At 37.7% G+C, this 22635-nt stretch overlaps 1 protein-coding gene across 1 annotated transcript in view; it reads left to right on the plus strand.

The window, feature by feature from the left end:
• pcxb (pyruvate carboxylase b) overlaps window positions 1–22635 on the plus strand; it is a 248629-nt gene that overhangs the window by 109467 nt on the left and 116527 nt on the right. The window contains exon 11 of the mRNA XM_017471914.3: window positions 12875–13057. Within this exon, the coding sequence (XP_017327403.1) occupies window positions 12875–13057 (183 nt within the window). The remainder of the gene's footprint in view (window positions 1–12874; window positions 13058–22635) is intronic.

Below are 22635 nucleotides of genomic sequence, written 5' to 3' on the forward strand. Positions count from 1 at the left end.
ATGTTGGTTAAAAACATAAGTTTGTCCCAATCAAACTGGTTGAATTTCACATTGAAAATTTGCCATTGTAGATATTAAATTGTTAAAAAAAAGTCTCCTGGATGTTATGTTTTGTACATCCATCCATAAAATTTATCCTATACAGTGTCACAGGGAGCCTGTGATAGATAGGCACTATCCCAGGCACAAGGCGGGGGACACCTACAATGCATGTCTTTGGGCTGGGGAAGGAAACCAGAGTACCTGGAGAAAACCCCCGAAGCATGAGGAGAACATGCAAACTCCACACACACACACAGGTGGGATTTGAACCCCCAACCTCGAAGGTGTGAGGCAAACATGATATCCACTAAGCCACTGTGCTATAATGTTTCTTCACAAACACCTTTAGTGTGATGGACATGGCTGAAATGATGTATGCAATAAATGCAGCAGAAAAAAAGGTAACCAAGTTTTATAAAACACTCAGAAATAGCAAATGATACTATGACATGTAATTATATGTTATATTTGTGTTTTCAATACATGCACGCAAAGGCATTATTTTAGTCCACATCTTGTGTATAGTTTCTCACATTTAATAGGAAGAAGGCTGCATCCTGTGCAGTGTTTCCCAAGAAATAATATAACAGTTTTTGTTATAATGTGTGTGTGTGTGTGTGTGTGTGTGTGTGTGTGTGTGTGTGTGTGTGTGTGTGTGTGTGTGTGTGTGTGTGTGTGTGTGTGTGTGTGTGTGTGTGTGTGTGAGTGAAATAAAAAGCCTACTGCTAACAACGTAAGTGATATCTTGACTCAGACTTCAGATCAGAGACCTAAGCTCAGACTCAGATTCAGACAAAAAGTGATTTAAGAACATCTTGAGACAATGATATGAGGGAAAAACAGAGAGACAAAAAAAAAAGTGTTCAGCTGTGTTTTATATCTAGGATTTGGGCTGTGTAGAAGGAGGAAATAGAGACGTAAACATTTAAAAAGAGAGCGATAGATAGGAAAACTAAAAGATAGAGATGGAGAGATAGCTGGAGCTGGAGGCCAAGCAGCAGAAGGGCCCTCTCCATCAGTCTTGTTTCTCTTGTCCCAGTTCTGAGTGATTCATCATCCTGCCACGCTCAGACATGATGATCAGATCTCGTCGTGCCACTCTCACTGCTGCAGCAACTCAAACCACTGATAATGTTAATGAAAACAGTAGTGGTGTTTGTAAAGGTCAGCAGTGATGCGGAAACTTATGTCTACTCATTCACCAGTACAGAGACTGGGGGGATTGAGACTTCTACGTTAATGGCAACTGGTCATCATACATCATTCTGCCAGGCCTCTGATCAGCACACACACTGCAATTCTGTACGACTGATTACATTTCATGACTGAATTAGCTATCAATTAATTAATCCGTATCTACATAATATTAAACAGCATCTGTCTTAGCTTAGCTGACGTTAGCTAATTAGCTGGTATTAGATATTGTTTTATAGTTGACTCATGAGATTAACGTTCATATTCTTTAGTCTTGTTTGGTTATATACTGTGGTGACGTGTTGAGACACTGATTGATTGGTTTAGTTGGTTAGTTTATAATTAGCATTTAAAATATGAACCTGTGATCCAAATGATCACTTTTATTCATCAGTGCACCTCCATGATCAATTTATTTTCCCCTGACAATTACAAGGCTGCCTATAGAAAATAACACACTGGCACGATCACAAGCTGTACACGTAAAACATGGCTGGAAGGAGGCATAGATTACAGGGGGGTTCACAATGGCAAAAAATACAGTTTACACTGTTCAGTAAACAGAGAATAATATTACATATTACAAGGCAAGAGTGCAGTGCTGCATGGGTAGCATGTAGATGTAGAACAATGTTTCTTTTTATGACAGGTACAGTATTAAAGAATTCACGGAGTATATGCAGATATGCAAGATAGTGTATTTTCTAGGTTTTTCTAGATTGTTCATTTTCTAGATTTATAAATGCAGGTAATCAAGCATGCAAGTGTTGCAGAAGAAAAAAAAAACATTTGAAAGAATATAGGTATGATGTAAAAGAAGTGCAATAAAAAGATTTGGTTTATAATTTGGCTGAATAGAGTGCTGCAGGAACGAGTCCTAAAACATTTTAGCACTTCCGATTCTATTCATCCTGTCAGTGGGTATTTTAAATGGGTTTTTAGTTAAATGTATGAAATAAGGTCTGTGGTTAACATAAGCTCAAGATATTTTCATATTTTATTCTATGACATAAAATACATCAGTAAAACCCCACTACGTGTTTTGAAAAAGGCGGTTGCTAGGAAGTGGCTAAATGGGACTGCAGAGGTTGTCGAGGACATTAACCGTCATCACGCCAAACAGGAAAATTCATCTACTACAACCTCGTTGAGTTTGTACTTGCGCTCTTGCGACTCAAACTTTCCAATTTGTAGATTTATCTGTCTCTAGTATTTTCCAATTGTAGTGTTGGATTTTGGAAAATCAGTCAGTCACGCTATCAGGCATGGAATGTTCTACAAAATAATGCAACATGAACACATGATGCTAACTTCTGGGTTGGCCTACAAAAATACATCACCCCTGCAGCACTCTATAATTGCATATAAGTGATTGTGATGTCAGAAGCAAAAATTATAATAATTTTAGCCATATATGTTCAACCAATTCCCCATCATGCCCTTCCGATTAAACAATAAACAATATCACATGACAGCTACAAACTGGGGGAAGATGAAGGCTTACACATAAATGCTTCCTCCGAGACACATGAAGCCAGCCCATCATAGGGCAGCATAACACACACAGAGGACGGTATTATCTGCCCTATTCTGCCTTCATGAGCTCACAAATGCTCACGATTGGCTAGTGTGATTGACAAGGGGACACAGACAATCAGTTTTGTGCTGTTGGCATCAGTAGTGTCCCTCATGGTTTGACATTGTTTTTATTGCTTATTCAGAGTAAATGAGAAGTAAGGAATAAGTAAGGAGAAAACTAACCAGAGTACTAGGAGTACACAAATCACAGTTATATTCTTTATGGTATTTTTACAGTAAATTTACAGTATACATTGCTAAACATTCACATATGGGAAACAGGGAAAAGGGGAGCAAACAAAAGCAGGATATTGAGAAAGAGACTATCAGATGTCAGTTGGAATTACATTTGAAATGGACTGTAATCCCCCCAACTGTAAACATGCTCTATGCACTCAAGATGCCTCATAGAGGCTGGAGTCAGAAGGAAACTACATCATTTGGGAGAAAAATACAGGAGAGGACACGGGAAAATGAAAAACAAACATAGCAGCCTACATGAGGACGCATCCGTCTGAAGTCAATAAGCGAGATTCAAGGTCAACAGTGAAAAACAGGAAATATAATAGGATGGTCCTGTGTCTTGCACAGATACAGTTCCAGTGAATAGAAGTTGTAAAAATTACAAAAAAAAAATAAAATGTTTTGATGAAACTCTAAGCAAACAGGCCTGCTGAAAATAATCAGAAATGACGAAAACAAAAGGTCAGGAAAACATCAGGTGGAAAGCCAAACTCATTCAGACTCACAAAGACTCCATTTGAAGCTTCATCATGGTCTGAAGGGAGAGGAAATTGCCAGCGAGGGAAGTGGAACGCGAGCAAGATGAAAGGAGTTTAACACCGTAACATGGTAGCACTGTGAATACCCCAACCCTCGCCTCAATCAATACAATCAAATTGAAATGACAAACTGAAAGGATCCTACTAGAATCAGCAAGACGACTAATATTTAACAGCAAAGCTATGGAGAGAATAAAAAATTCTGTGCTAAAGAGTAGCAGGGAATCGCTGACTCGAGGTGTAATACAGATAATGAGCAAGAAGAAAGAAAGGACAAATGAGGACAAAATCAGGCCGAGAAGAGATGAGGAGAAAAACGGTGAGACGGGGTCAGTGATCAATCTACAAGTGTGGAGCAAAGGTTTTATGCCTTGTTAAAAACGCTCAATTTAACAAGTATGCATTAATTATTTTCAGGACGACAAGTGCTGTGGGGAAATGTCAATGATTCGTGTAAAGTGCTAAGTTTCAGTGTTTAATTTATTAAAGTAATGAGATCAACAGTAAACATTAGGAAGAGGCAGAAAATACATAGAGATCAGGCCAAAGGCTTGAATTGACTAGCAGATTTATCTTCCTTTTCTGTAATAGCTGATTATTTGTTTTCTGTCTGAGGAGGAGCAGAAGTGCAAGTGAAACGAGGAATGGAAATACAAATTTAATGAAAGAAAACTACAGAGTGCATAAAGAGGAGGGAGGCAAGTAATTGAGGCGGGGCAGCAAAAACGATGAAATAATATAAACCTCGAAAACGATCCATAGTGATGGAGTGAGAAAGATGGCACTTTGAAATAACAGACTATACGCATGAAGCCTGGATGTGATTGTAAGAGGATATTTTAGCGTGAAAGGGAAAGACAGGATAAGAGAATGGATTTAGAAGGATAAGATTGTACTTGTGAGGAATTGGAAAGTACAAACAGAAAAAGCAAGAAATGGGTTGAAAGTTAAGAATGAAGGGAAAGATTAGGACTTCAGCTTTAGTGTTGAAAAAGTAAACTCCTGAAAATAGAGCTCGGTTTGGGCCTGTCTTCAGCACTCTTCTTTCTTATTCTCTCCATCATGTATTTTTCACTCCTGGGAGCCTTTGATGAATCAGCTCAGCTTGTCAAGTCAGGAATACTCTTTATTTTACAGCATAGGAAGAGAAACAGAGAATAGTAACTAGAGTGAGGAAGGAAGTGAGCAGTGTAATAGAGATGCCACAGAGCAGTGAGAGAGAGCACATGGGCGGGTGCAAGGAGGAAAAGAGGGCCACTATAGGTGTAGTGACCTAGTTTAGAAGCAGTGGGAGGATGTGTGTAATGGGAGAGAGAGGGTGAGAGCAGGCAGGCATACACTGGCAGTCAGCCATGTTGGATAGTCTGGTTTCCATGGAGACAGAGGATGAGGAGAGCAGTCTTGTTGGATGCTTGAGATGTTCAAGAAGTACATATGAGTGTGATGGTCAGGTGTCTGCAAACTTTTGACCATACATAGTCTATATTAGACACGCATAGGATCAGTACTGTATGGGATAATACATACAAAAAAAAAAAAATGCTGGATTAGATATTAGTGAAAAAAGAGTGAATTCAATCAGATCCTGTAACAAATCTGGAAAAAAAAAAAGATTGGATTAGAATTGATTTTAATTATTTTGTTAAAAATATAATTTAATACATTAATTCAGGGGGGCATGGTGGCTGAGTGGTTAGCATGTTTGCCTCACACCTCCAGGGTTGGGGGTTCCATTACTGTCGCCGTCCTGTGTGCGTGGAGTTTACATGTCCTCCCAGTGCTTTCGGGGCGTCCTCCAGGTACTCCGGTTTCCTCCCCCAGTCCAAGGACATGTGTTGTAGGCTGATTGGCATCTGTAAACTCTCTTTAGTGTGTGTGTGTGTGTGTGTGTGTGTGTGTGTGTGTGTGTGTGTGTGTGTGTGTGTGTGTGTGTGTGTGTGATTGTGTCCTGTGATGGGTTGTCTAGGGTGTTCCCTGCCTTGTGCCCCAAATCCTCTGGGATAGGCCCCACGCTCCCCACGACCCTGTGTAGGATAAACAGTACAAAAAAATGGATGGATGGACACATACGCTGTAGGCTGTGACATTTCACGCATTTCAGCAAGGAATTACTTCCCGCATGCTGAAGAGTTTCAGACAAGTGTCACTGGACACCTCAGGTTATCGTCAGCATTTCTGTGTAAATTACATTAGCTGTTTTCCACTTGTGTGTGTGTGTGTGTGTGGTAGTACAAAGTGACATCATTATTTCATTAGTCACTGACTTTGCTTGACCATTTACTGGGTTATATTCTGGTTTTCTTGTTGCACTGGGAATTAGTCTTCTATATTTGTGGCAATAGGTCAGATTGTTGTTTGATTGTTGTTTATATCATTGAAAACAATGATATACAGTATATCTGATCCTGAAACTGTGCATTGCTGTATAGTGTATAATTGGTGGTCTTAACAAGAACTTGTCAGGCAATTTATTTGAACTGATCTTGATGAGAATTTCATTTAGCACAATTTCAGGAGTAAAAATGCCACTGTGGTGAAATGAGAGAAACTCAGCATGGCTGAGGAAAACTATACCACTGCTATTACAGCCTGAGTATATAGAAGAGCTTCTTGTTTTTCTTTGATTTTGAGTGCACTTCTACTTAAAGTGTAAAAAGCTGGAAATCAGATCTGTGACAACTGTGTGAAGACACACCCTCTAAGAAACAACATACTATCAAATTAGTACAAATGTGGACAAACTAGGGCACTGTAGTACATTAACTGATCTTGTACAAATAAAGTTGCATGATATATTACAAATATCTAACCCAACCTTAAGTGTAGTAAATGGTTATGAATTTGCAGGCGTGAGACCATGATGTTCATAAGATGTACCAGGTTAATCCCCAGTGTTGAGTTAACACCCAGAGTGTTGAATTTACACCTTATAGTGTTTATATAAGTCCAGTGGACACAAATGAACACGCTGGGTGTTAATTCAACACCAGGGATTTTACTATGTAGAACATTGCTTCTAATGCGTTTCCAGATCAGTGTATTTTCTGTACATTTTTGCTTAATTGAATGAGAGGTCTGCAACAAGCAAGTGTCATCAAAGGTCTTTTCTCCTCCTTTGAACATTATGTTTGTGAGCAGCCGCTGAGGGAGATTGTCAGAGCAACACAGAGTTCAGTTAAAGAAACTTTTAACAGGAACATCCAACTAAACCTGACATAACAGAACAATTTATTTTGTAAAGATGTTTGGGGCGGCTGTGACTCAGTTGGTAGAGCGGGTTATCCACTAATCGTAGGGTTGGCGGTTCGATTCCCGGCCCACGTGACTCTACATGCCGAAGTGTCCTTGGGCAAGACACTGACCCTTAGTTGCTCCTTATGGCAAGTTCGCACCTTGCATGGCAGGTCTGCTACCCTTGGTGTGTGTGAGTGTGTGTGAATGAGACACAATGTAAAGCGCACTGGATAAAAGCACTATATTAGTGCACCATTTAGATATTTCAGCCAGAGGGTTTGTGTGTGTATTGGAGCATGGATATACATCATTTCAATATCAGTCCCTTTCTGTTGTTTGAAATACGTCTACAATATGTAATTATTACATGAAATCTGTAAATAAATGTGATTAAATGTGTCGGGTTTTTTTTTTTTGTATTTGACTGATGGATCTGCAACTGCAATAGCTCTGACTTACTGGGCCCAATTAAGTCAAAAGATCAAACATTGAGAGACAAATTTTTCAGCTGTCAACCTCATTGCGGTGCAGTTTGTATGGAAAAATCCTATACCTTTGGGCATCACTTGAACAGTGGTTTTAATAAAGTGTTATGCAATACTTCTGAGATGCTCTAACTGAAAATGCTTCAAGGTCTTTTGGAATAGCGCTCTTTCTGTCTATATATAATCTTTTATGCTCAATCCACAAAGTCCTTCCTAGCCTTTAATGACGATCAATATGAAGCGACCTAGATTGAGAGAGTGGAAGGTTGTCAGCAGAGTGTCTGTATATTTTTGGGACCCTTTGTACAGGGGTAATTGGTTTTAAATTGACAGGAGGTATTGGAAAGAGTACCTTGTGTCCACTGGTAGGTTTTACCCAATAGCTCGAACAGCAGGAGACTAGACAGAGAGAGACAAAGCAGTCAGAGGAGGAAGAGAGAGCAAGAGCTTTAATAAAAGAGACAAAAGGTCATAAGCTGGTGTGATAAAGGAATATTTCAAACTGATTACAAGAATGCCTAGGCATATTTCAGCAATAAGCAGGCAGCGTGGTGAGAGAAGCGTTTGACAGAGGGCTGTGACAGAGAGCATAAGAATAACGAGGTGTCTGGGACAGGATGGCAATAGTATAATGAATATAATTGGACCCATGCTGATTTTGTGAAGAAGGCGACATTCTATCATCATTTCTACCTTTCCATATAGTCACGTTTGATTATGAACACCAGACAAATGATTCAAGGCATGGATGATTAGCTGAAGGATGGGCTGGGTAATTGTATCACCGTTGCTCAATAAGGTCCATTCATTGAGCCCATAATGAGATTGTCATCGACCAGTGATTGGACGACCCTACAAGGGTCCACACTTTTTATGTCCTTCATTGATCCTGCTTGGCAGAGAATATTACCTTAAAAAGGAAGGAAGGTCTGTGAAAGGAGTGAAAGAATAGATGCTCTTCAAAAAGATATCAATAGTGTCTGTGGGAGACATGTTCTTTTTGGCTTGTTGAGAATCACATTGAAAACATGGCATTGGCTGTAATCTTTCAGACTGATGTTTTAGCATAGCATGGTTGATGCCAGTATAATAATGATGTAAAAACCTTTTGATGAATCTGACAGCATTTTTAAAAGACCTCTCTTTCTCACACAGTTTCCATTTAAGTTTGTGGGGTTTTTTTTTTTCGCCTGATATCGTATTAGTACACATCATAGCACCTTGCAAAATCTCTGTGTGTAATAGTGTATGTCACAAACACCAATGAGCAAAAACAGAATGTGTGTTTTGGCACATAATACATAATCCCGCAAAGACAAATGTATCAAAGTAAGCTACAAAATACTGCAACTGGGAAATGTATTGGAATAAAAGTTTGTAAAAGGAGGATGAGATCAGACATTCAGTTCAGTTTTATCTGTATAGAAATTTTAAAAATAGACATTGACACTAAGCATCTTTACAGAAATCCAGGTGTAGATTTAGATCCCTAATAAAGTGACAGTGGCAAGGAATAACTCTCTGACTTGAAGAAGAAACTATGAGAGGAATCAGACTCAAAAGGGAGCACATTCTCATTTAGTGGGATTATACTACTATTTTATTGCTACAACTGCATACTGTGAAGACGAGCAGTACTTAGTGTGATGAAATGTTGTTCAGAATGAGTATATTATGAATTTGCATAAATTGGGTGAGCACAGGGCAATCTTTATGATTACAGCAGCAGTTCTTACAGTAGGTACAATTCATTAGTATCCAGGTGAGATTATAAACTGAAGAAATGGTGAGTCTTGGGTGTGATTTTGGGACGGGGGGGCATGCAAATCTTTATAGTGCACACAGGTGTTCTGGTGAATGGTAGAAAGGGTTAGGGTGAGGTGAGATATCTTTCTGATGTCACACTAATAATCTGCGCTAAATCCTAAAGGGTCATTTTTTGTGTGTTTTTGTAAAGTATGTAAAGTACTGTACTACAGATATTAACCTGCTGCTATATTTTCTCGTCTATATGTTTAGGAGAGCACATAACTATAGCATATATTAGCATAGCCTGTTAACTAGCATCCTGATTGATAGCTAATTACAAGAATGCTGAATAATAAAGGAGTATTGCTGATCAATGAAAATCTTTAAATGCTTTAAAATCCACTAACAACAGTCATGTTTTTCAACATGGTGCATATAAATGAGTCAGTCAACATGTTGCTACATCTCCATTTCCTCTTTGCCAAGTCAGCCAGCCATTTGGAAGCTGCTGCTATTTATGAACTGTTCACAAACAGAAGGCGCTTCTTTTGTTTTCAATTCTGGAGAGAATTTTTTGTAGAGTAGCTCTGGTGTGAATGTCTGCTCTAATGTCCACCAGGGTGTCACAAGTATCCGTTTACATTATGTCACTACACAAAATGTCATACTTTTGACCATAGTGCACAAATTCCAAGCTAGAATTTTGCAGATGCATGTATCTGTAATAATACTGACTCAGTTAGAATCAAATATTATTTTCTTTGATGTTGGTAATAAGTGATGGATATTAAACAATGAGTTAGATTTTGTAAAATATTATTGAATAAATAAGAGATTCAAAAGAAAATCAGCTGCTTGCCAGACTTGTCATTTCCCAGTCGGCTATAAAAAATATCTCATGGTTACCCTGAATTTGGCACTGAACTATGTTACCCATGAACCCCAGCAAGTCACATTTTTCCCACCACATACACCTGTGTCTCATTTTCACCCCGATTATCACTGGTATATAAGTTCCTTTGTTTCAGGACCCTTTTAATCAAGGTTTTGTTGTTGTTTCTGTTGTCATGTTCATTTGTTACTTGGTATACTGCGTGTTTTCTGTGTGTTTAGTCGTGTATCTCCTGTTTGGGTTTGTGTTTGTGTTTTTTCACTATTTTAGTTGCTTGTTTTCACTTTCATAAAATAAAGTCTGCACTTTCATCTACTGCCTCTAGTTTACATTGCAAAATATTTGGTTAATCAGGCAAATTAGAGGGTAGAATTCCACAAGGATGTTTTTTCCTATCCGTAAATCAGTGTGTTTACATGGACAACAATAATCCAATATCAACCCGATTGAGACAATACTCTGATTAAGAAACTAGCATGTAAACAGCAATTTTTAATTACCTTAATCCGATTAAGGTCATACTCGAAGTAAACACAAATGGAATTAAGACATGTGGAGTATTCCTGTTTTAGTCGCATTATCGACATGTATTACAGACATGTACACACCTTAATCACATTATTAACATCGTGTGAGCGTTTTCACCGCGTTTTGCAACAAGACACGATCACACACGGCAGTGCTCAACGGTTTGACTGCAAACAAGAGAGTACGGCTGCGTCCCAAACCGCGTACTTGCCTACTATAGGCCTTTAGTAGATGAAATACATGTATCTCGGCTACTATATAGTCGGTAAGTACACCATTTGGGATGCAGCCCACGGTTTCAAGCAGTCATCTATTTGCACGTACAACATGACAAATAATTAACTGCACTTGAAGCGTTCGTAAAAATTTTAAATAAAAACACCCAAAACTGTATATGGTACCATAACAAAGACAAACTATATGTTGATATGTGAAATTCTGGAGGGACGTCGGACGGCGTGACGTGGTGACGTGGTGACATAATGACGTGTGATGTTAATCGAACTATGTTCTATAACATGTAAAACGGATACATGAGAGGAGTATTCTAAAAGCGACTCATATAAACACCTTAATCACAATATTGTCTTACTCGGAGTAAGGTCAATAATTAGATTACTGCTGTCCATGTAAACGTAGTCAATGATAGATAGATAGATAGATAGATAGATAGGTAGATAGATAGATAGATAGATAGATAGATAGATAGATAGATAGATAGATAGATAGATAGATAAGATAGGAGCAGCAAAATAATAGTTGCAAATAAGAAATAATCAAGAGTATGAAAGTAAATACATTCAGTTAGATTATATATAGTAGTAAATATCTAAGTAAACACAACTGTAAACACCAAGTAAATGTAAGTGATATAACTGTAAAGTCTTCCAAGTAAATGTAAGTGATAGTGTGCAAATAGTAATAATTGGGCTGCTCTCTGGACAGTTTCAAGGTAGATGTGGAAAAGACGATACTCAACCAACTCACAGCCATTCTGGACAATGAACAGCATCCCCTCTGTGACGTACTACTTAAATAGCGAGCCTTGACATACTACTTAAATAGTCAGTCTTTAGTAGAAGACTCATTCAGCTCCGCTGTTGAAAGAAGAGGTACAGGAGGTCATTTGTACAAACGGTGATAACACCGTACAACAGCCCATTACTGTGCTGGGACACTATTTGCACTGAGGCAGTCTTAGGATAAGCTCATTGGACAATAGTTGAACTACCACCATCCATTATCCATATCCATATGTATATGCAGTGCCAGTCCTCTCTATATGAAAACTACACAAGTTGTATAGGGCCCCGTACCATCAGGGGTTGACCAACAGTCTGTAAATATTTTTTTTTATAACATGCAAATATAAATGCAGATTCAGAAGTCTAGGACCAGCACACTCACTATTTAAGTAGTATGTCCAGACTCGCTATCTAAGTAGTATGTCAAGACTCGCTATTTAAGTAGTATGTCACGGAGGGGATGCTGTTCATTGTCCAGAATCTTTCAAATCCGTTGGACAATTTAAATGAAGATGATTTGGCAAAAAAGTATATTGCACAGAAAAATATTTTTGTAAACTAGTATATTTCATATTCAGTTAATGTTAATACATAAAAAAAGTTGATATTATATATCATCAGTTTGATGTTCAGTGATGAAGTAGAAATGCTTTTGTTTGTGGTGAGTGAATGTGAGACTAACAGGAGGTTTTTACAATTCACTCAGTGTTAATATGAATTAATAACATTCAATAAGTTAAGAAATCTTACTTTAATCTTCAGAATTTAGTTCATGTGTTAATGTTAATTAGAGTAATGTGTTTTCTGTTTATGAGACCAGTTACTGTGAAACAACTTGTTGAAATGGAGAGAATAAAGTTTTTATTTGCATTTCTTTCAGAATTCTTTTAAATTCATTATTATTAATTTTATAAGAATGCATCAGAGGCAGAACTATCTGTATCGGTTATCGGTATCGACTGAGAAATTTAGTATTGGTGCATCTCTAGTAACAACAGATATGCAGCAAAGTAGATATGATCAGCAGAGCATCCACAATACATTGTATAGTGCAATTATATAGTGAGTTATAGTGAGCAGTAGTGCAGTAATGGCACCAAGTGTAAAAATGCAAACAGATGTCCGATGAGCTTATTCAAGGAATTGGCTCTAATTCAGTATACTCTCAGTGATATTCCCAGTGGTATACAGTACATCCATATGCAGAATTGATATGTGCATGCATACATGTACAGTATAATGCATATGCATGAGTCTACACCCACACCCACAACGCTTAATGCTACCACTTCTTTAGATATGAAACTTTATAATGTTGCTGAGATCACTAACTTTAGCTTTGCTCTATATAAAAAATGTTTGCAGGTGTTCAGGAGTGCAGAAGGAATGGGCATTCGCTTAGACAGCGCATCTGCATTCCAGGGAGCAGTTATATCACCGCATTATGACTCCCTATTGGTTAAAGTCATCTCAAGTGGGAAGGATCTGCCAACTGCGGCGAGTAAGATGCTTCGGGCCCTGGCAGAGTTTCGCATCCGTGGAGTGAAGGTATGTTCCACCTGAATAGCCATCTGGTTCTCTATACTGCCTCAAAAGCACGTTGGTGTAATGCACGTTGGTGTAATGCAGTATATAATCAGGACAGACAATGATGTTTATAGGTTATGGTGTCATGTGCAGAAGTTCTACAAATATCATATGAAATGTCCGTAATTGTTGCAGCCAGCAGCCAGTGTTTGTTGCTTGTTGTAATATCTTGTTTTACAGCTATTTTCATGATGGAGAAACTATCTATAATATAAAAACACTGTGGTAGGATTAGGGAAATAATTTCATCCTTTCAATGTTAATCACCTCATTTGTCAGTATCCATTGTAATCAACAGTGCAGAATATGTAAGGTACAAGATGTCATATAAAGTGAAATCAGTTCCCTGTTGTTGTCTACTCATGGAACAGCTTTAATCACAGACTGTGAGCTCCATCTAATTAAGCAATAACAATTCCTCCACTTGTCCTCTAGCTGCTGTTATCACCACACACTTTCTCCTGGATGCTCATTAGGTTGTTATGTCAAGATGTTGGTACATGAAATTCCTAGACCTGAAGATCACTGGTGCTGAAATAGGCTACATGGAAACAAAACAGTGGAAAGAAGGATGCTGAGAGATAGTAACTACAAGTGACATGAGGTGTTAGTGCCCATAGCAACTGTCACCAATGGACAAATCACGCTAAAGGGTACCTTTTCTGTGTGTGTGTGTGTGTGTGTGTGTGTGTGTGTGTGTGTGTGTGTGTGTGTGTGTGTGTGTGTGTGTGTGTGTGTGAGAGAGAGTATACATATTTAGTCCTAATGAACGTCAGCAGCTAAGGTTTAAGTGTAGGTATAGCATTAATTATCTACAGTAATTATTTTATTTTTTTCAGTGGAAGGCTCCTAAAAAGATAGAAAAATGAACGTGTGTGGGGGTGGTTGTGCAGTTCAGTTTGTAAGTAATTAGCTACAGTAGTTACACAATTTTTATTGCTTTGGCTCTAGCCTCCAGCATCTTTAATGTCAACTGAAATTAGGCCATGTAGGTAAATTGCAAAATATCATCTTTAATAATGAGGTATTTAAAGTTATTTTCTGGTGTAGTATGAGGAAATAGGCTGCAGAGTTGTTGAATGTGTTAGAGAGTAAACATTTTAGAAATATATTTACACATAAGCTTAAATAAAATAGTAAAGTTTAATACTTACATTTATAATCTGTTCATGCTCAGCCAGGTCTGTAAAATTGTAATTCAGTTCCATCTTGTTGCAAGAGCTTATGCCTTCAGACTTCAGTAACTGAAATGAATTCTCAATGGGATTTGGGTATCAAGTTGTCCAGTCATGATCATTCTACTTTTTTGGCCTTAAATATCCTTAGTTCCTTTAGTGGTGTGATTCGAGTCATTGGCCTGAGTTAAATATTAAGCACTATCCTCTGAGGTTGGAGATGAACACTTTAGGCTTCCATGGTTTCTGGTAAGTGGTGCTAGCAAAAGACCACACCTCTATTGTGGCCAAATTGAATTAATAATGGGTCTTCATCAGCTTGGGACATGGGTTTTCAAATAACTCAGATTTCTCTATGATGGTACACCACATAATAGAGTGGCCCGAGAATTCGATTTACCACCACTTGAGACTAACAATATTTTTGTTTATGTTCTTAGTCAAAGCTCACTTCTCTTCAGACCCAATGACACATGACAAAGAAGATTATCTTCACCTTTATATCTGATGTCTCTGTTGTACCAGTTCATTCTCCTTAACAGCAGCCAGATATGTACTGGTTTTGGTTCTATCGCTCTCATTTATTTGGTTGATGCTTGTATATTCCACCAATATGTACACCAATTCTAATGAGCCATTTAACCAAGAGGCACTGGAACTTCACGTGCCCCCACAGTTTATATGAGTTTGATTAAAACTTATTCTGGGTCAATGCACATAGGTTCATGAGGAGAACTGAAATTGCTTTTGCCCCTGCCAGGAATTTTAGTGGATTTTTTTGGGCCTTGGAGTAGCATCTGCTCTGGCTATCCTGAGGAAAGGGTGACCTCTGAATACCATGCAGGCTCCAGCATATCTCTGAGGACCTCTATAGTTGACATCCACGTACATAATTTGATTGGATTTCAGAGGTGTGGGTGAAGTCATCCTAGTGATAGTATAAAGAGCAATACTTTTAAGAGCCATGGGGGTCACCGTCATCTTCTTGGTGACAGACTGCAGTCTAAGGACCAGTTCAGGTCCGTCTCCTACTGCTGGAGACAGGTCTTAGGGGAGTGTTGTTTCACCTCATCCATTATCATACAACATGTGAATTCAGAGACAAACTGTTTTAAAGCTGCTTGAGTTTAAAAGGAAGCAATCTGTTTGTGATTGTGAGTAAATGGGAAATCAAAAAGTATGACTGCTTAATACAATGTGAATTCAATCGTTATATCGATGAGTACATAGACACATTAATACTTTTAGCCAGCTCTATCCATAGTTAAAGAAAAAACATGGTTTCAGCAAAGAACACGCCAAACTGCATTTCAATTAACAGCCATACACATGCTACAAATTAAACTTCCAGCTTCAATGCTTTATAAGCTACCATTTTAATGATGAATGTAAGTAAATTGATGCAATAAATGTGCAAAATAATACACATGTATCATATCACACTATTTAATATGCACCAGTTTTTAAATGCACTTGTGTTGACGAGCTGCGATCGTTTATTGTGGAACTGATGCGTGTAGCACAGCATGGATGCTCCTTATAGTATAATGATGGATGGAGGATGCAGTGTTTACAGCAGCATCTTGGAAGTTTTGCCAACATTTTCAACTCCGGTCTGAAAATGAGCTGATCTGACTCAAAAGTAGCTTAATGGCATTTGATAGTGATGTGCAACTTGCAGCTTCAAAAGCACTCTTGCACACAGTGCTGGTCACAACAAATTCAATCTAGCACAGTACAGGGATTTATATTTTATTTAGCTTCAAAGGACAACAAAAGTAAATGCAGGAAAAAATTTATTTTGGAATGGATGGGAGTGGGATTTAAAAAACCCATACATACCTCTACACAGTGTAGTGGTGGCTTGACGGAGGCAGTGGTGACTTGACAGTTAAGGCAATGGGTTACTGATTGGAAGGTCGGGAGTTCAAGCCCCAGCACTACCAAGCTGCCACTGTTGGGCCCTTGAGCAAGGCCCTTTACCCTCTCCACTCCAGGGACGCTGTATCATGGCTGACCCTGCGCTCTGACCCCAACTTCCTAACATGTTGAGATATGCGAAAAAAAGAATTTCACTGTGCTGTAATGTACATGTGACCAATAAAGACTCAATATCATTATCATTACCATTACACTTGATATCAAAGTGTTAGAGGAAAAAACAACAAAAGAGAATTTCCTTAGCATAGTCTGGTTCAGTTGACTGTGGAATTGATTCAGTCTAGTCTGAAATTTTTACCACTACTCTGAGATGTTGATATTGCCACAGTGGTGACAAATGCCATAAAATGCCATAAAAGTGAATGTACAGTATTAGTCTAACTACTCTAACTAGTCTGCAACCCCTATTAGATATAACAGAATAAAAGAAATTCCTGATTGGTCATTCTCTTTTGCCATTTCAGGATTTCTCCATTTCGTTTCTAGCAAATGGTGATTCTACTAACATTAAAAAAAAAGTTAATAAAAAGTAAAATAATAAATCATTTTTAATTTACAGATTATTATTATTATTATTATTATTATTATTATTATTATTATTATTATTATTATTATTATTATTATTATTATTTTAGGTTTTTAGCTCTGAGAAAATCTTAATCCTTCTGTGAAAGCCTAGAAGGCTATAAAGGTTCCCTGCTACTTTGTTGCATGTAAGTTCTTGCTGCCAGCAAAAAAAGTAATTACAAGCTTGGACTTTCTTTAATTCTTTAAATCTGTGGGACATGGGAAGATTGGTATAATGACAAATCACTCATTTCCCATGCCGCTGGAGGTGAATGAGTACAGCTGTGCCTGATGATGTGTCTCCAGCTGTGTCTCACTGACTCTACCATGCACCCGAATGTGCCCGAGCTGTCCAGACCAGGGATGCTGAACTTGGTGAGCAGGTACTGGCAGAGCACAAAAGTAAGCCACCATATTTGGCCTGCACAAATGATTGGCTGTGTGGAGAGCACCAAGATGTCACACAGTGATGTCTGAAGTGATTAATTACAATCTTGCTCACACTTTACTAATTAGCTGTGCTTGAGTGTGTGAGTGAACAACACATGTTGGGCTTGGTACTTTGACATCTGTGGGTGAGTTCCTAAATATTTCAATATTCAGTATCGCTTGCTTTCTCACATGCGAACAAAAATGAAATGTGTCTTCTAGTGAAGGAGTGGAAGGGATTTTGAAGCAATGCAGTTGATGTGGCCAGCTTTTAAAGAAGCAGCAGAACACAGAGGAATGAGGGAGGGAAAATAAACCATGGTGAAAAAGAGGAGTGAGGGGATGAGTGGGATAATGGATAAACACAAGGGGAGCTCTGGAAAAAAAAAAGGACAGATTAGAAGAAATAGATCAGGTTTCCCATGTGCGCTTGTATCTTAACATATGGGTGAAATGCATGTACGGATCCAAGAACAACAATCCTCCTTGCAGTGCCATACGCGTGGAAATGTCATGCACAGACATGAATTTTTTACTGCTCTTCAGTAGCTCTTCATCTTGCCATGTCTGATTTCAGAAGGCACTTTGAAACATGATGAGTAAGTGAGCGAGCAAGAGGAATAGAGTTGGATGACCTTAGTGTGATAGTCGCAAATCTGATAAAGAGACCACAGTAAACACACATATAAAGACACAGCTGGTCTCCTTTCTGCCTGTCTGGCCGGGCTAGCAGGATAATAAAGCATTCTTCTTTTCAGTACATTTCAGAACATTGCTGTGGGCATTTCATTCCATTCAGCCATAAGAGCATTAGTGAGGTCAGGCGCTGATGTTGGGCGATTAGGTCCGCCTTGCCAAGAGCACTCCAATCTCTACCAAAGGAGGTTTCATGAGCTACGTTCATCCATACCACTCGATAAACTGTTTCTTCAGGGATCTCACTTCATTCACAGGGGAATTGATACACCGAAACAGCAAACTACTGTCTCAAAACTGCTTTAAGCAAAGGAAGAACTGTCTAAATTCCCATTTCCTAAGAATTAAAATGTAATGTATTGCATTCTGTTTATAGTGTGTTTATAAATACTTTGACAAACCTAAACATCATAGACATGTATATGAATTCCAACAAGAGAGGCGGATGTGATTGGGTTTTGCTTCATGTATTAGGAATGAGGTCTTAGGAAGGGCTGGCTGGTGTAAATATTTTGGCATGGCAAATTCTCTTTCCCTTTAAAATAAAATAAAATAAAATAAAGGTTTCATTTTTGTCATCCACTTTAGCTTATTTTCTGTTAATCAATACCTTATGGCTGATTTTGGACCAGAAAAAGTAACATCACCAATGGTTGTAAGAATAAATAGCACAACAGAAAGCTTTTAAGTAGTTAAACTGGGGGGGATGTTTTTTGTTTATTTGTGTGTTTACTTTTTATCCCAGAGAGTAGGTTAACACAACTTATAATTAACATTTGTGTTACGTGATTAGATCATGCCCTGTGATGGGTTGGCATGCCTTGTGCCCAGACAGGTTGGGATGTGTTGGATAAGCAGTACAGAAAATGAATGGATGGGTGGATAAGATATAGTGAAATGTCCCCTAGATGTGGTCTCAATTTGAGCTAATTCTTTTAATCCCACTTTGTTGACACATCTACTGTACAACGCATGATCAGCAGTGACGGAGAAGGCGATGGCAAAATGCAACAGTGGTGGTATTGACTACAAACAAGATGGATTATTTACTTAATCACCATTTTCTCTGCAAGCCTTTAAAGGAAACGAGTAGTAAACAGACTAAGAACGCACTGTTTAATCAGAGTATAAATGACACACATAGACAAATGATGGAAGCAAAGTTTTATGCTCCTTAATCTGAATAAGAGCATGTGTAGCTGTTTAACTTTCTTGCTGTTCAAAGGAAACACAGCATGAGCCCAGCAGGATGTGAACCACTGGGCAGGAAATATGAAAATGAAGCTGTCTACTTTGCTATAAGGGTCAACCTTGATATTTTCATTGTAATGCTATATATGTATTAGGAATTTTTAGCCCTCCCATCAAGTATAATGACCAGCCATCACTAATAAGTAAGGAAAGGTAAGAAAGCTAATCCATCCCTTTGAAATCACAATCAAGTCCTTTAGATTGATATAACTAGAAATAAACCTAAATCATGTGTTTGGAGAGGACACTTTTATAAAAAATAATAATAATAATAATAATAATAATAATAACAATAATAATAATAATAATAATTATAATAATAATAATAAAAAGGGGGAACAGCATGGCACCAAACACTGCACATTTTGCTATAAAAATTCGGTTTCAGATTCAGTTTTCAGTTTCAGATTCTAGAGAACATGATTACTGTTCTATTAAATTGCAGCAGATTCATTTACTCATTTAGCATTGTTTTTTTTTTTTGTCTTAGTCTGAAAATTACAGAAGCTCTGTGCTGCCATGCATGAAATTAAAATAATAGATATCTTGTTAATACAAGAAAGATATTATTATGCAAAAATGTCACATTATTATGTGAAAATATCATGTTAAAGAAAAACTATTACCTATTATAAACTAAACCCTGCGTGCTCCTAGGAGGAAATACCGTGTACAGCCTGCACCGAAGTCATCAAACTCCACAAGGATCCAACGTTTTTAATAGAAGCCAGACCACATTTTTTGCAACAGCATATCCAGCCTGTAGATATTTAATATGCTGTAATTTGTCAACCTGAGGTTTCACATGCTGTGAATTAATATTTTGAATCCTTTGTAATGTCTGCATTCTATAGACTCAACTGCATCATTTGGTAGAACCTATGAACTGGTAACCAGGCTATATTTTAAAAACAAGATCAGTTATGTTGCTTTTATAACATATTCATCATATCTTCAAATGATATTTCCTGTAATAACCAGAGTTGGGTGTAACGCGTTACTGTAATCTAATTACTTTTTCTGATAATGCAGTAATTTAACACATGTAATTTGATTATGTAATTTGATTATAGTTACTGATATCAATAAAAATGACATATTTATAATAATTATTATTATTCATAATTACAAATTTATTGTTAAGAAAACAATATTAAGTAAAAAATTTTTTAAAATAAATCACGTTTTGCCCTGAAGATTTTTTCTTTAGCCCCGAATAATTCTCCACTTGGAGTGGTTTGTCACTACGTAACTGTAATTTTGTATCTTCAGTGAACGGAGGCGAAGCCAATCAGACAGGGTTTACAGGAAAATACGTGGAAACACTCGTGTCTTATTGGCTGAAAGGGTCTCAATTCTGCCAAACGCTAGCTCACAGTCAGTGTGAGGAAAAATGGATATATGCCGATTGATTTATTTATTTATTTTTTAAAAACAGTAAAAGGGTTGAAACTGAAACACTAACATCCTTTGATGCTGAGCAGAAAAAAAAGGTGTGTAAATGTCTGTATGACTTCCAGTTTATGTGAGGATGATATGAGCATAGCATAAGGAAAGTGCTTGGCACTGTAGCAGCTAAACCCAGACAATTGCCGCTTTTCCACTGCAGGAACTTTCCCCAGGATCTAGAGACTTTTGGAGGTACTCGGTGTGTTTCCACCGCAGAAACCAGGGTCTAAATTAAGTTCCGTGTAAAATATTTAGCTTATTATATTTTTGCAAAGTCCCTACTTGGGAGGTGGTACTTTTTCAAAAGTCAGGAACTTTAGCGGGAGGGACTTTGGCACTGAACATGTTGATTGGTTGAGTGCAAGCAGCCTTTTTTTAACCACCATTTTTAAAACTCAGCGGTCTGTACAGTAACAGTTGTTTATTTCAATTTCGAATCAAAACAATGGAGTTTCTTAATAAATACGACCGATGGACCGACGACAAGGTTCAGACCTTATTAAGTATTTATGTCAAGGATGAAATACAGCGGGAACTGTAAACGGCGACCGCAATGAAAAAGTACACTTAAAAGTATAAGTCAGATAAGCGAGCTGGGCATTATTCATATGGGAAAACAGTGCAGAGAGAATCTCATACGCACGCGTTCCTCTCAGTCGTCTCAGCAATAGGTGATAAAATTCGTTTTCTTACTTTAAGTATAGCATTACGAGCATTCTGAATTCGCTTTACTACCACTGCTCGTCTCTTCTCCAGCGTTTTCTCAATTACCTTTTTAGCAAAGCAATACATCACAATCAACAGCAACACAGCCTGAATCTCCTCCATCCTTGTTGTTGTTGCAGTGTTGTTAGCACATTTCAGAAAATAGACTTCGTTTTTAAAACACAAAGTAAGTAACTAAGTAAGTAAGTAAATTTTATTTATATAGCACATTTGAACACAGTAAAGCTGACCAAAGTGCTGAACAGAGTAAGAAAAAGTTCAATAGAAAACAGAATAAAACCAAATAAAGGCAGACAATAAACAATAGTAAAAATGAGATTAAAATGCCTGGGAGAAGAGATACGCTTTGAGAATCTTTTTAAAAATGATAGCCGGTTCAAGGGCAGATGTCCAGTGGCAACTGATTCCATAAATGAGGGACGGAAACTTTGAGATAAGATGGAGCTTGATCATTAAGAGTTTTAAAGACAAGCAACAGACTCTTAAACTGGATTCTAAAATGGACCGGGAGCCAATGGAGCGTGCTAAATTTGGGGTGACATGATCATATTTCTTTGCCTTGGTCAACAGCCTTGCAGCTGCATTCTGAACCATCTGGGACGAGCAAGAGATGACTGAGGAAGACCCAAGTACAATGAATTACAATAATCTAAACGCAATGTGATAAAGGCATGAATAACCTTCTCCAAATCTTGGAAAGACAAAAATGTTTTAAGTTTAGGAATAATCCGTAATTGATAAAAAATAAATAAATAATAAAAATTAATTTAAAAAAATAAATAAATAAATAAACTGTTCTTAACGACCAAATTTATTTGCTTGGTTAAGCATAATTCTGATGATACCAAGGTTCCTAACTAAGGAAGAAATTGAGAGGAAGTGATTACGAAGCTCATTAATGAGACCATTTCTCAATCTCGTAGGACCAAAAACAATTATTTCGGTTTTGTTTTCATTAAGTTGGAGAAAGATATTTGTTAACCATTTTTTGATATCGTAAAGATAGCCCAACAATGGCTGAATGGAATCGCCAGCTTTCAATGGTATGTACAACTGGGTATCATCAGCATATAAATGAAAAGAGACATTGTGCGCTCTAATAATATTCCCCAACGGACGCATATATTCGTTAAAATTAAGTGGGCCTAGAATTGAGTCTTGAGGTACATCGCTAAGAGCAGAAGATGAGTAGAAATTACCCACCACTGCCGAAAAGAACTGTCTTTAAGATATGAGCTGAACCAGCTTACCAATTAAATGCTGTAAACACCAAAGAAGTACGTTATGATCCACAGTATCAAACCG

The sequence above is a fragment of the Ictalurus punctatus genome, chromosome 7 (genome assembly GCF_001660625.3).
Source record: "Ictalurus punctatus breed USDA103 chromosome 7, Coco_2.0, whole genome shotgun sequence".
Lineage (NCBI taxonomy): Eukaryota > Metazoa > Chordata > Actinopteri > Siluriformes > Ictaluridae > Ictalurus > Ictalurus punctatus.